Below are 13,090 nucleotides of genomic sequence, written 5' to 3' on the forward strand. Positions count from 1 at the left end.
CAGAATGGCTCAATACCCTATTCAATTAGGTCTTCTATATCACTCAGGAGGAGATGTGAACAGAAGAGCTGTTTGGGGCAGAAAGCAGGTGGCGGCTGATGGAAACAGTCTTTTCCAGAAACTCTAATCAGCTGTTGTGTCACTTTTTCCTTTGCCCCCCTAGGCCTGCCGAAGTAGGTCAAACTACTTTGGATAAATTGGTACAGATCCTGGAAAACTTACTCCCTCCTACCTTTATCTGTGTGGGCCATTTCCTTTCTGCAAAGTATGACATTTATACAAATTCAGGTTGCTATTCTCCTACTCATGGGAGCAACACAACGCAAATATCCAGCTGGGATCCAAGCCTACCTGCTGGCACAGTAATGGATCATGAGAAGCTCCACTGCTCTGCAGATTTGCTTCCGCATGGAATGAGGTTCATATAAGCAAATAAGATTTCATTCAGAAATATCAACTGCTGCCATGGCCTGACCCAACCTATGCTAAGAAACAGTTTCAAAACCACTACTGGCTCATTGCTATGTATGCCTTCAGATTGAGCCTGAAACTCATGTTAAAATGACAGGATAAAGGCAGCCTGATAAGGGAAAGCAAAAAAAATGAAGTCAATAAAAGCACGTTGTTAGTGCTACTGTAACAAAGCTGGCAAAGAAAATCAAAGGCTTTATTTTCCCTTTGTTTTCCATTAGACAGTGTTGCATGATCATCTAAATTGTGCTTTGATACCAGCTTCAGCAATGTTGAAAACATTTAAGAATATTCATAATGATAAATGGTTTAGCTGTTCCCATTTGCAAAGAGTAATGCAATCCACACTCACCACCTATTTTCCTTGCAGGGTCTGTTAATTTGATAGAACACTTAAAAAAGAGGAAGAAGAAAGCAGTGCTTCATCATCTAAATGAGAAATACTCTTTGGTTAGAGATGATGACCTTGCTGACACGGTACCAAACTGAGACTTGGGACAGCCACCTCTGCTGATGTTACGCAACGACGCGATAAAATTTTCCCTGACTGACTTCCCCTAATACAAATCCTTCAGAAATCATTTCGGAGCGGGGAACGTCCCCTGCATCATCACAGAGCTGGAGACACAGAGGTAAAGCAAAGCATGCATCCTGGCTGGGCTCTGGTGGATCAAGCTTCTTTTGCCTGCCACGTCTCTGAGCTTCTCACTTCTATGTCACCCCCACGTCCATCCCTCCTGACCACGTTCAAGCAGTGCCAACCCCCACTCACACTTTGTCCGTGCCGTAGCTCCGGTAGTCCACCGCTGCCGATACGGCCACAATCAGCGCAGGCATGCCGTAGCCGACCAGGTAGAAGTACTTCCTTCGGGAGTGCTCGCTCTCGAAAACCTCCACCAGCATGATGTAGAGCTGCACCCCCTCCAGGAACATCCAGGTGAAAGCCGCCAGGAAGAAGAAGTGCAGGAGGGCAGCAAAGACAGCACAGGCAATCTGCGGGCAGATTCCAAAAGAACTTTTTTTCACTTGGAAAATGTGTGTGAGCTATTTGAAAACAGACAAACAGACACACCTCTGCATATATAAATTACATTCAAAGATCTAAAGGTAGTTTTCAACACAGTCTGGCAAATAAACATATAAAGATATACATTGTATAAGCACATTTTTACAACCTGCTTATTACACACACACACACAGACACACACAATTTACAAACACCACACATACAGCCTCTGAAATCACAGCAGGCATCAGCGTTTGACTCCCAGGTAACAACCAGGGCCCCAAACCTGTGAGGACTCGTACATGCAATTAAGACAGCACTGGAATATACCTCACCGAACGGTCAAACATCCCATATGCACCGAGACGAGAGCCTGTGGTGGGAGCGGAAAATGCTCTTACCGGCTGGTCAGTCCGGTTGATGCCAATGAGGAAGAGGAGTTCTGCCACGAAGAGGCTGATGCACAAATTCTTGTGAATTGTGTTGCGGTCACTCTGCAGTCCACGGAAGAAGCAGAAGGTGAAGATGCAGATCAGGAGGCAGACCAGTGAGAGAAGGATGCCAACCCATGTAATAAAGTCCAGGAGCAGGTCATGGACTGCATCACTGTGCTGGAGATAAGATAATAATAAAAAAATCATCAGTTGCCTGCTGTGTGACTTCTAATCCATCCCAGACAAAGACTGAAGTTGTCTGAGACCTTTCCCCAATATCTGTATCCACTCACAAGGTGTAATAAAAAACCTAAATGGCCTAGACTGGAATCCTGCATCGAGAAAACTGCAACCTGGAACACAGACTCCAAAGCATCTTGTAAGCTGTAGGTGCCCTGAACAGACTCATATCCCAAAATATCCTAGAAACAAGGATGCCGCTGTTGAAAATACTGAGATGTCATAGTTAGTTTTTCGAGCAGCTTCATCTTTCACCAACATGGCCAAGGAGTGGACACACAGTATAAAGAATCACTGAACAATGTGATTTGAGTGTAAAAATGTTTCATGCTAACAACATCGTGGAGATTACAGCCACAAATCCATTACAGTCATTTACCAACAGTGAAAAAAGACTCTCTTTAAATGTTCACAGCAAGGTATTAGCTTGGAGGCTTTACATTGAAAGAGATCGCCTGAAATGTCTTTTCTCTTTTTTTTTTTTCCACTGGAGAAGGAGAAAGAAAGTTTGATTTTTCTTTTTCAAAGCTTGGAGCTATGTTTTAAAACTCCTGGGAAGTCAGATTGATCCCTGGAATGCTACCCAGAAAAAGAGACAGATCTTTTCACGTGGATTGGCTTTTAAGTTATAACAGAACAGTGATTTTAGGACACCGGAGGAAAGGGAGAGATTCCCTGTGATAAACTTGTAACATGGTTTATCCCTAAGTCATGCAAACACAGCCACTGCAGTAGAAAAGTGAGGCAACCCAGCAACAAAGTTTTGTCAGGGGACACCGTAAGTGTGCTCTGGGTCTGCTGATAAACACCACTGGCGTTCTCTGGGGTTTCGTCTGCACATCCCTCCAAGAAAGAGGAGGGGGGCGCTGGGACCTCAAAACTGAAGGCATCCTACCACCATATTCTTTATTCATGCTGTTTAACTTGCCTGTAACTCCCCACATTTCCACCAGATGTGGTGAAATTAGAGATATCATTACTTTGTAAAATGTAAATAAAAATGAGAAATATATGGTGAGTCACAAGACTACTCAGGACTAAGTGGTTGGAATCAATGAGCTGAGGGAAAGGTTGGCTGGAAATCTCTGTGGGCTTTTCAAAAAAAACTATAGAGGCTTGAAACCCAGCTTTGTGGTCCTCCAGGCTCTGTTATAAGTATTCACATTACTCTCCATTTCTGGCATTTTGATGACTTAGGCATTATGTAGGCTGGCAAATACAGTAGTGTCACACTTCAAAAAGCCAGGACAAACTGGAAACATTTTCCTCCCCATGGGATAAAAGCTTATGACATATGGAGGGAAAAGGTGATTAATTTATCCATTTTCTTTGCGTGCTTGCCAATGATAAAGCCATATCAAATGTCAGGCCTTTCCTGATATACACTATGCTATGTCAGCACTTGTGAGAAACAGCTCAAACCTTTCAGCTCTTTGGCTTTATCAGCATGAGTGAAAGGTATCAAATGATAATGAAAGATGGGGAGAGACTTTCCTCTTCATCTCTTCCATACTGGAAGTTTTCTCTCCAGGGAAAAGTAGTTGTGGAGAGATGAAGGCTCCTTTCACCAAAAGCTCTTGTAGCTCTCTGCCTGGGTATTCCAAATATCTAAGAAACTAAGGATTGCAAGTCCAATAGAGAGTGTTTACTTTGTGTGCTTACTGTAGATCATGACAGAAAAGCCTATTCCAGACATCTCCTACAGTAACACACAGAAAACTGAGAGGATGAAACACATGTCATTTTCCTCATGGCCACATAGAGCTTTATCTCACTGTCATTTCAGGTCACCTATCCTGTGCAAAAAGATGTTAATGCAAACCTTGCACCTTGCAAATTATTATTTCTTTTGTCTGAGGCTGCTGGGGAACAGCAGGGGAACATCTCCCTGAGCAACCCCAACGGATCACCCTGCCAGGTTGAAGGGACCAGGAGCTCTTGGGCTGGGTGAGTAGGACAAGGCAAGACAGTTACTGCAGGTAGATGGAAGGAGAAAGACACCAGGCAGACTTTGGCCAGATGCATCCATCCCATCCGTACGTGGGCACTGGCTCAAATTCATCTATCCCAAGACAAAGTTGGCTTGGTACAGGGAAAGCTCTCCCAGGTCTTCCTCCCCAACGTGAAATGAAGCTCACAAGTCTCAGCTCCTGTAGTTCTATCATTAAACCGTAACTCTGCTGACTTTAAGACACAGAGCAGAAATCAGGGGTGGTTTTGGTTCTGGAGAGGGATTCTGCCATCCAGGTTCATGGTTTTCCTCAGGGAAGGGCCACTTGCCCACAAAGCTCACCACGCTTAGCAAGAAAGGCAGATGTCATTGCTGCATTATTATTATTATTGTTGTTGTTGCTATTATTATTATTGTTGGTATTATAACTTTTAATAGTCCTCTTTTTTATATTAATCAGAATGATAATACTGATTTTATGTACATAATACCCATCTCTGGAGTGTTAGGAAACAACCATTAAAACAAATTCTCTGTAATGACACCCCTCTCCCCTCAACTCAACAAACACACAAAAGAACAAAGAAAAAAGGAAAAATAACAACAAACAGGGAACAAGAGAAATCTAAAAACTCCTCAGAGGAAAAAAAATAAGGTATGTATTTGTAGCTTTTCTAGTAAAGTCCAAGCAAAGCGAGCTGGATTTCAAAGGCTGGATGCATTCCATCCTGTTTGGGATGTCCAATTTCAGGTGCCATAGGAAGGCAGGTTAGGTCAGGGAGGAGTTGGCAAGCACTGGCATTCTTCCCATGGCAGTGCCAACTATGCCCAGGCCAGGCACATCCAGAGCTTTTACACCAGCAAGTCTGACAAAAGGGAATTTGCCTTTTGATGGAGACTGAAACTTGTGAAGTACTGCACTGCTGCAAGACATGAAGCAGAATATGGGAAAAGAAGGGATTGTGGTAATCCCTCCTCAATGCCCTGAGATTATCCCTGCCACAGCCTGACTGCTATGTGACGAATAAGGTAGTAGCATCCGTGATTTACACAGCTGGCATACAGTGTTCCAGAGTTAAATATCACACCAAGATTTTGTACCTTGGTTGCACTGTCCCAGCCTGATCCCTCAACTGCAGAGACATGCAGGAGGAGTAAAGCTACTCTTTACCCTGCTCAGCACTCCCTGTCTGAGGACAAAACAGCCTTGATGTGTGTGCCGATATCCTTCCAACACCCCACAAGTCCTAAAGTTTCTAAGGCATGAAGAATACATCTGAAACCACCAGTGCACCTAGAACAGTCAACTCTTGCACTTGTTAATCACTCCAAAGATTTGGGCAACTGAAAGAGTCCAGGGGAGACACCAGACATCAGTCCAAATGACAATTTCTTGACAGCATTAGTCAAACAGCTCCTTGCCCAACCATACGATGGCTGTCAGGACTGGTGCTACATGGCCCAACATGCAAGCCATTGAGTTCTGTTACCACTAAGCTGCAGTAGCTTCATAGGTGAGCTGACACGCGGATTATTTTCAGCACAGGAAAGACTTAGTGAGTAATTGAAAGAAAAAAATATAATCCACTTCAATGAAAGGGTTTCTATATTAAATACATTTTACATTTACGATTTAGACATGAGTCTGACCCAAAGCCTGGCAAAATAAGATTTCCCTGGCTTTGGAATAAAGCCTTGCTTTTGCTCCGGTGGGGCCAAGAGCAGCAGGAGGAGAGGGCTGATGGAAACCTGTGCAGGAGGACTTACGGGAGCCCTGGTAGCAGCCACAGCAGGGTAAGCAGGCAGCCTAGATATTATCCAGGCTGGGAAAATCAATGAGCAGCTCTGGCAGTGCCTGTACACCAGAGCTGAGCTAATAAAAACAAATCCCAGGGAATGTCAGTGTATGACAGAATGGCTCTCCCCAAGATGAACAGCCATTTCCTTCCTTATTAAAAACATCAGTAGAAGAAAACAGCAGCCAAACCAATCTCCCAGCAGCAAAGGACACATTCCTTTGCCTAATCTGTCCCTCCAGGAATGGAAAGAGCAATATGTTTGGGGATGGAGGAATAAGCAAGCAGTAAATAAAAAGACAGTGTCATCGACTAGCTCAGATATGATCCACTTGTGTGGTGGGAGCTGGTAGTGTGCTGGACTGGGCAAAGACCCAAGTGGGACACGTTTGAACTCCTCTGTGTTGCTGATGCTGCTCCTTGGACTTGTAGTGATCTAAGGCTCTGCGGGCTCCCTCTGCCCCTTTTTCTCCCACCGCTGGTGTTGACAGAGAATTACTGCTATGACCTGGCTGTAATGCTTCATGGCTAAATGCAAAAGGCTACTTAAGAAGCAAATGGTTTTGTAGATGTGCCAAAAACATCATCCGGGCTACATGGACGTGCAACAGATCACCTCTGTGCTTTGCAAAGGTGATGCTGCCATGGGTATCAGCAGGTCCTAACCCAGGAATAAAGAGAACTTAATTCTCACCTGAAGCCCCAGTGCAACATCACTATCTTCTGACTGCAGCAATTTAAAATAAGGCTCAGATCCCCAAGCACTCCTGCAAGGTGATTTAGCCACTCTTCCTCTCCTTGCCTTAGTTCTCAAAGCTGCTTTGTATCCTGCATGGGCCACACATACCATCTTTATGCCTTCATTAGCAGAATCCTTTCCCACAAACTTCTCCCCAAAATGCAATGGCCTCACAGGGACTGCAAGAAGCAGCAGGCAGCACAAGCCACAGATACCCCCACAGCCAGAATGAAGTGATACTGGGGCAGGCCCACAGAGAAATGAGCACAGACCTCACTTTAGCATGTGTTACGAATGTTACTGTGGATACAGCGTGTGGCAGTCCCAGCATTTCCACTGTACTCACTGACGACTGCAACTGAGATGCAGTTCAGGTGAGATTCTACTGTGGAGAAGAAGAGAGGCTTGGGACAATAAATGCATCTGTCATCCTGTCCTCCTGTGCTGGTTGGATATAGTAATGCAGGAAGCAGGCAGCTCTGCATCTCATAAGGCATCTCCAACCTGAGAAATAAGCCATGCTCAACTCAGTGTAGACATCTACTCAGCCAAGCTGCCAGCTTGTTAATTTGAGTTCCTGGAAAAAATTCGGGTCACAGCATCATCAGCTTCTGCTGTTGCTCCAATGGTCTTAACCAGTCCAGTGCCAGAACATAGCTGGGATATTTCTCCACCATACCTTCACTTTGCTCCTTGTGTTCACCCCGCCCTCAGACAGAAAAGAAGGGATTAGCAAGAAATAGGGCAAGGTTTAGCATTCGCCAATGGGAGCTACTTGAATTGTCAACTTTAGGATAGAGGATCAGGAAACCCTGTGGAGGAATGCTGTCCTCATGCTCTACATCACCACTCCTGACTGTGCAACTAGCCCTGGCTCACAGATCAGAGTCAAGAAGATGGTACAAAATACTAAGCAAATATGTACTTGTTGGATGGGGGAAAAGACAGATGTGGCTGGTAAGGTTCTGGGTGCTCAAATTTATGCCACTTGTAAGTGCTGAGCTAAGAAACTACAAATTCAAAAGCTTGCAGCATGTCTTTCTAAAGGCAGGCACTAGATGTTTTTAGGTTGGATACCCGAAAGTGGCTACCTAAGAAGATCTGGGTCAGTGCTTTGGGGATGCACAGAAAAGAGCTACCGAGATGACAGCAACCTGGCAAAACTAGAAACAATAAGACAATTAGGGCTCAAGCCAAAACAGCATGTGTCACACTGAGGGTGAAGAACTAAAGAACTCCCCAGTGTGACTTACTGCCCACCTAGACAAAAAGCTTGAGGACTGCTACCAGGTACAACTCTGAATCAGCCCTGTAAGCACAGATTACTTGACCTAACAGGTATATTTGACCTCAGGCACAAACAAACATGCTGTTTACTTCTTATTACTGGAGTTTGTTGAAGCAACAGATTTCTGTTCCTAACACAAGCTCAAATACTACCACAGTATGAATTTCAAAATCTCACTGAAGACAAGCATGTGATCTAATAACACTTTTGCTTAATTTAAAGTCTTTATTTAATGACATAATAGAATAAGTTACTTTTTGTCATGTGTAATTTTTTTTTTGAGAATTAACCGTTTTGATGATACAAAATGATTTTGTCTTGCAAAATTAATTAGATAGCAGTTTCAGTAATTTAATTCTGCAGTTAGGGTGTTTCTGCAACCCTACACCTACTTTTGCTTTCATTCACTGCTACTCAATCCCACAAGTGTTAATGTATGGATAAACCAACACTCCAGTGATTTTACCTTACTTTTTGTATCCAAAAGCGCTGTAACGCTTTAGGCAGTGGACCACGATGGACCACTGGATTCCATTTAGATGTCACATAGGCTTTTTCCTTAGCTTGCCTTATGCTTCCATTCCTAAATAATTAGCATGGTGTAACAGGTTTGTGGTATATACGAACATCTGAAAGCTTCTGCTGCAGTCAAAACACCTCTTCCCCCACTTTCTCTCTTGTTTTATTTCTTTATTTATGTTGAAGAGTAAGCTCTGGCATTCTCTGCATACTGATAAGCAACATTTATCTACCCAGCTGTACCTTTGCTTATTCTGTTTTGGGTGGCTTTTTAAATTGCATTTTCCCACCAGATCGAAACGTGTTTTCCAGCTGCATATTTCTCCCACGGTACATTTAAGATGCATCTCCTATAATTAATATGATGCAAAGCATAAGCTTGTATGAAAAACAGCTTGTGATTTTTCAGTAATTCTGCAGCAATTACATAGGTAGAATGGCTTGGGAACCACCATGTTTTTCCAGCATTTAAGGGTCATAACAAGTATCCCAATGACTCAAATGATAGATATTTAACATAGATCTCTTCTATGTTAAACATGTCTCGTAATTTAACAAAATATCTGAGACTCCAATAATTTTCCCATAACACAGGCAAAATGAACTTCTTGGCTGATCAAAATAATGCTTTGTTTCCAAGTCTTAAAATCTGTCTCCAAAGGGAGATTCTCACATTTTTGCTGGTAAATTGTCTGAAAGGGCACCAAACACTGCAGGTGTGCAAGGTCATCCCTTGCCAGGAGGATGCATCAACGAGGTCCAGCTCACAGGTCATTACAGTCCTGCTATCCTCTTCCCGTGCCAGCTGGGGCTCTAAGGGTAGCTGGAGGGGTACCTGTGGATGTGTGCCTGTTGTTTTTCCCAGCAGCTATGCATCCTGACAGTGTGTACAGCAGACTCTTGGTCCTGGGCACTGTTATTTACCCCACTGAAATACATGGGTAAATAAGAAACTCTGGGTGCAACAAATTTTAACAGGCAGAAAGCCTGTCAAAATCAACTCTCCTCCCCTTAATTGGGTACTGTCCTATTAAGATTTGAATTGATCCCAGCAACTTCTACTCTTGAAGAACAACAACAAATCCCTGCTGCTGTGGTCAGCCAATGTCATTTTATGCCCCTTTGGACAAAGACATATTGCTGTTTCATGCTAGAGAGCTGGACAGCCATCAATCACCTCCCCAGCAGCGCTACCTGTCAGCTCCGCCCTGTCACATACACTCTACTAATAATTAAATCCCAGCCTGTAACTTGCAGAGCAGCCACCGTGGTGTCCTCTGCAGAACATACTCTTTCACCACGCTACCAGGGAGGGAGATCATTCATGACTAGAAGTGACACTTGTAAAGCTGGTAGTGGCTTTTGATTAAGGAGCAGGACTCTGATCTGAAATCTACCCCCCACGATGTGTGGTGTTCAGTCTCATTAGGTCGGGTGCTGTGAATACTCATTACACAAAAGGATACTCCCTATGGACCCCAAAAATCTGACAAACTGGTCAGTCAGCTATAAATGTCTATTACAGGAGAAAATTTCTTCTGTTGCAAAACTATTAGAATATTAATAATCATTGTGTGCACAACAGTCCTCTTTAGAGACCATAGTCACTGGCCAGAATACTGCTGAAAGAGGTCCTGTGCAAGCATGCAATGTTCTTTCCTCAAGGATCGTTACACCTTCAAGAAGACTAAAAGGTCTTTGAGGCAAGGAGTGCCTTTTTGTACAAGGCAAGAGACAACAAAATGGCTCAATACTATGCCTACGAGAGATGAGTGTGAGTCAATGAATGACAACAATGCTCATTTATTTTTAAACCTCCACCTTTACAAGCCAGCAGGTATTCTGCTGCCAAGACTTTAAAATCATCTCATTGCAACAGTGTAAGTCAGGAATGTTACACAAGCCTCCTCCCAGATCTGCCAGGAGCCACATGGCCATCTCCACAAGCAGACTGGAGCAGGATGGAGCATCCAAGAAGAGCAAGGTGATTAGCAGCTGGAATGAAGAGTTGCAGATGTTTGCAGAGTACGCACCTGCCTTTGCCCTCAGACTGGGATGACTGCTAAAGAGGACATGTCAGGAAGCTCTCCGGTTGCATCAGAGTCAATAAAGTGGAGCCAATTTGGCTCTTACACCCGTGATACTTTGACTGCAGCCAAATGATAAAAACATGACCTGAAATTCTTGAGGGCACTTGTTAACACTCAAAAACACCCACTGGCTAATAGCACACTGGCTTGGTGCTTGGGAAGCTTCCAGCTGTAGCTTTTTCCAACCTGTTGGCTGAGCACAGGCAAGCAAGGGTTTCAAATTCTCTTTCTGCAAGATGAGATAACACCAATGCTACTGGTCTAATGTTGTTTGGGTGAAATGCTGTGCAGACAAGGCTGACCTACTTGCAGTTTGGGAAGAGGCTTCTTCGGTGCTAGCCCATGTCTGCACCACACAGTGGGGATCGCCCTCAGTGAAGTGGAAAGCTATCTGCATTTCCCAGGTGCAACCTCTGACTTCAGTGATTCAGGTATATCTGTTACCTCCAGGCAGGTGATAACAAGACAAACACACATTTCTCTTCAAAAGTCAAGCAGATGTAGGGAACTGGCAAACACAGACTTGTACTGCAAAATGCCATTAACCTGTAAACATGTGCTCTGAATAGGACATTTCTTCAGACATCTCCCAGGATAATGCCACAGCCATTTAATTTCATGTGTCCTGGACCAGCTGTGACTCCTGCAGAATATAATGGATACGTCATCCTGCAGCAGCAGATCTGTCCTTACCCTCTCAGCTGGATCCAGTTGTTGTGGCAAATGTGCTGCCAGGCTCCCACTTCTTCTTTTGCAGAACTTTGGTCATGTGTGACCATACTTTAATATATATTTTTATTGTGTCTCTTTGCATTTCTCTTCAAATTATCAAGTGAAACAAAAATATACAAAGAAGTGACACTTGAAGACTATTTGAGAAAAGGTCTTTTAAAACCATAATAGCTTTTGTGGTTATGCAGTCATGTAAGTGGCTCTGAAATGTTCTGCCTGCAGAGAAGATGCCAGAGCCATATCCAGCTCAGAGCTTTGGATTCTGCTGCAGTGCCAGGCATGTGAAGCGGAGACATCAGAACACAGAACGTCACCAAGCCAGAATCTTTTGGGCATCACAAGATTTCTCCTCTTTCTACATCAGTTTAGACTGTTCTCAAGCAGACAGCCAACTCAGGAAATGGAGGAACACCCATTCTCCCATTCTTGAATAAAATCCCAAATGTACACTTCACTCCTCAAGCCACTGCTACCATGAGGAACATCTGCCTTGAAGAGCAACGTATTTAGTTCCAGTGGGGACAGTCATGCAGGAAGCCAGAATTACACCACAGGCTTAAATGAAGGCAAGGAAACTTGCCTGTAGTGGCCTCGGGTAGACATAGTCTACACAGGATGGTATAAGAGCTTCCCTTTTATGTGTAGCTCACTGTCACATAGTGAGATGTAGAAAACGTATCTTCTTCCCTTAGCTGGCAGCTGGAAACACACACACCTCATACAGAGGTATGGCAGTGTATCTGCAGCTGCTGCAAGGAGGACACACAACTTGCACCCTAAGAGGCAGGCACTGCTTGCTTCTGTCCCACCTCTCAAGGTGCTTCTTACTTCCTGGAGGCCCAGCGAGGACCCCATGAGCAAGTACACAGCCAGGAGATGTTCTGCACCAGTAAGCAAAGGTTATGACAACTAATTTTGCTCACTCATCATCCTCAGCTCAGAGCTGCCCATGCCAGGAGCTCACAACAGGCTTTGCACTGGTCTCAGTACCTCCTATTTTACCATACAGCAGAAGAAAGATTTACACCAGATAGTTTCTACTGTTAAAGATACTGTCACACAGTAATTTCTGTGCTCAGCTCCATTTGCAGTAACAAAATGGCATAACATTGGCCACTTTTCCTGCTCAGTGTATTATTGGTGGCTGCAACACCTACCTTAACTTCCACATGTGCCATCAGGACTGCAAAGTTGGTCAGGTGATTGCAGGAGCATGTGGTGTGCGTCTTGTTAGTTGTCAGGAGGCGACACCCCTGGGTGGACCAATACCCTGTCATTGTACGCTTTGTATAGCTCCAAAATGAACAGTTTGGATTGAAATTTTCTTCTGACTGCTGCAGAGAAGAAATGAATAAATGCAATAAAAATGATAGGGTTTCAGAGATTTCTAAATGCACTTTTTTTTTCCCAGAGGCACTTTGTAACTCTCACCCTTTAATTTTGGATAAACAATCAGCAGTGGTTTATATGTCAAGTATTACTTGCCAATACCAGAGAAAGTTAGATTGTTGCTGCTTTCTTTGCTCATGCAGACTTAGTTCTTTGTTCTTGATTAATTTCAGCCATAGACTAAATCCAGCTCTTCAAAACCAGATTGCTTCATTTGCATTGCAGAGCAGAGAAATTAATTGCTTTAAGCAATCAACTTTTGCAATGACTGTGCTTGGCTAACAGGAGGACTAGCTGTCCTCTTTCACTGTAATTCCACTTTCCTCTAATATCCCCTGCCACCATGATAAAATAATATTATGGTCTATTCTAATATATTGGTAGTTTTTAATTACAGAATGACGCGTGTCAGCAACTGAGCAATGGGCATCAGCT

General features: G+C 43.8%; 1 protein-coding gene across 13 annotated transcripts in view; it reads right to left on the bottom strand.

Moving 5' to 3' along the window:
* The window catches only part of ADGRL3 (adhesion G protein-coupled receptor L3), a gene marked incomplete at both ends in the record, with an annotated part of 318,582 nt that overhangs the window by 53,213 nt on the left and 252,279 nt on the right, over nt 1-13,090 (bottom strand). For 12 of the 13 annotated variants that reach the window (XM_084263405.1, XM_084263403.1, XM_084263404.1 and 9 more), the window contains 3 exons: nt 1,244-1,464; nt 1,879-2,088; nt 12,424-12,600. In XM_084263405.1, the coding sequence (XP_084119531.1) occupies nt 1,244-1,464; nt 1,879-2,088; nt 12,424-12,600 (608 nt within the window). The remainder of the gene's footprint in view (nt 1-1,243; nt 1,465-1,878; nt 2,089-12,423; nt 12,601-13,090) is intronic. The other variant, XM_084263406.1, reaches the window with a different exon arrangement.

Source organism: Gallinula chloropus (genome assembly GCF_964237585.1).
Source record: "Gallinula chloropus genome assembly, chromosome: 4".
In the NCBI taxonomy this organism is placed as follows: Eukaryota; Metazoa; Chordata; class Aves; order Gruiformes; family Rallidae; genus Gallinula; species Gallinula chloropus.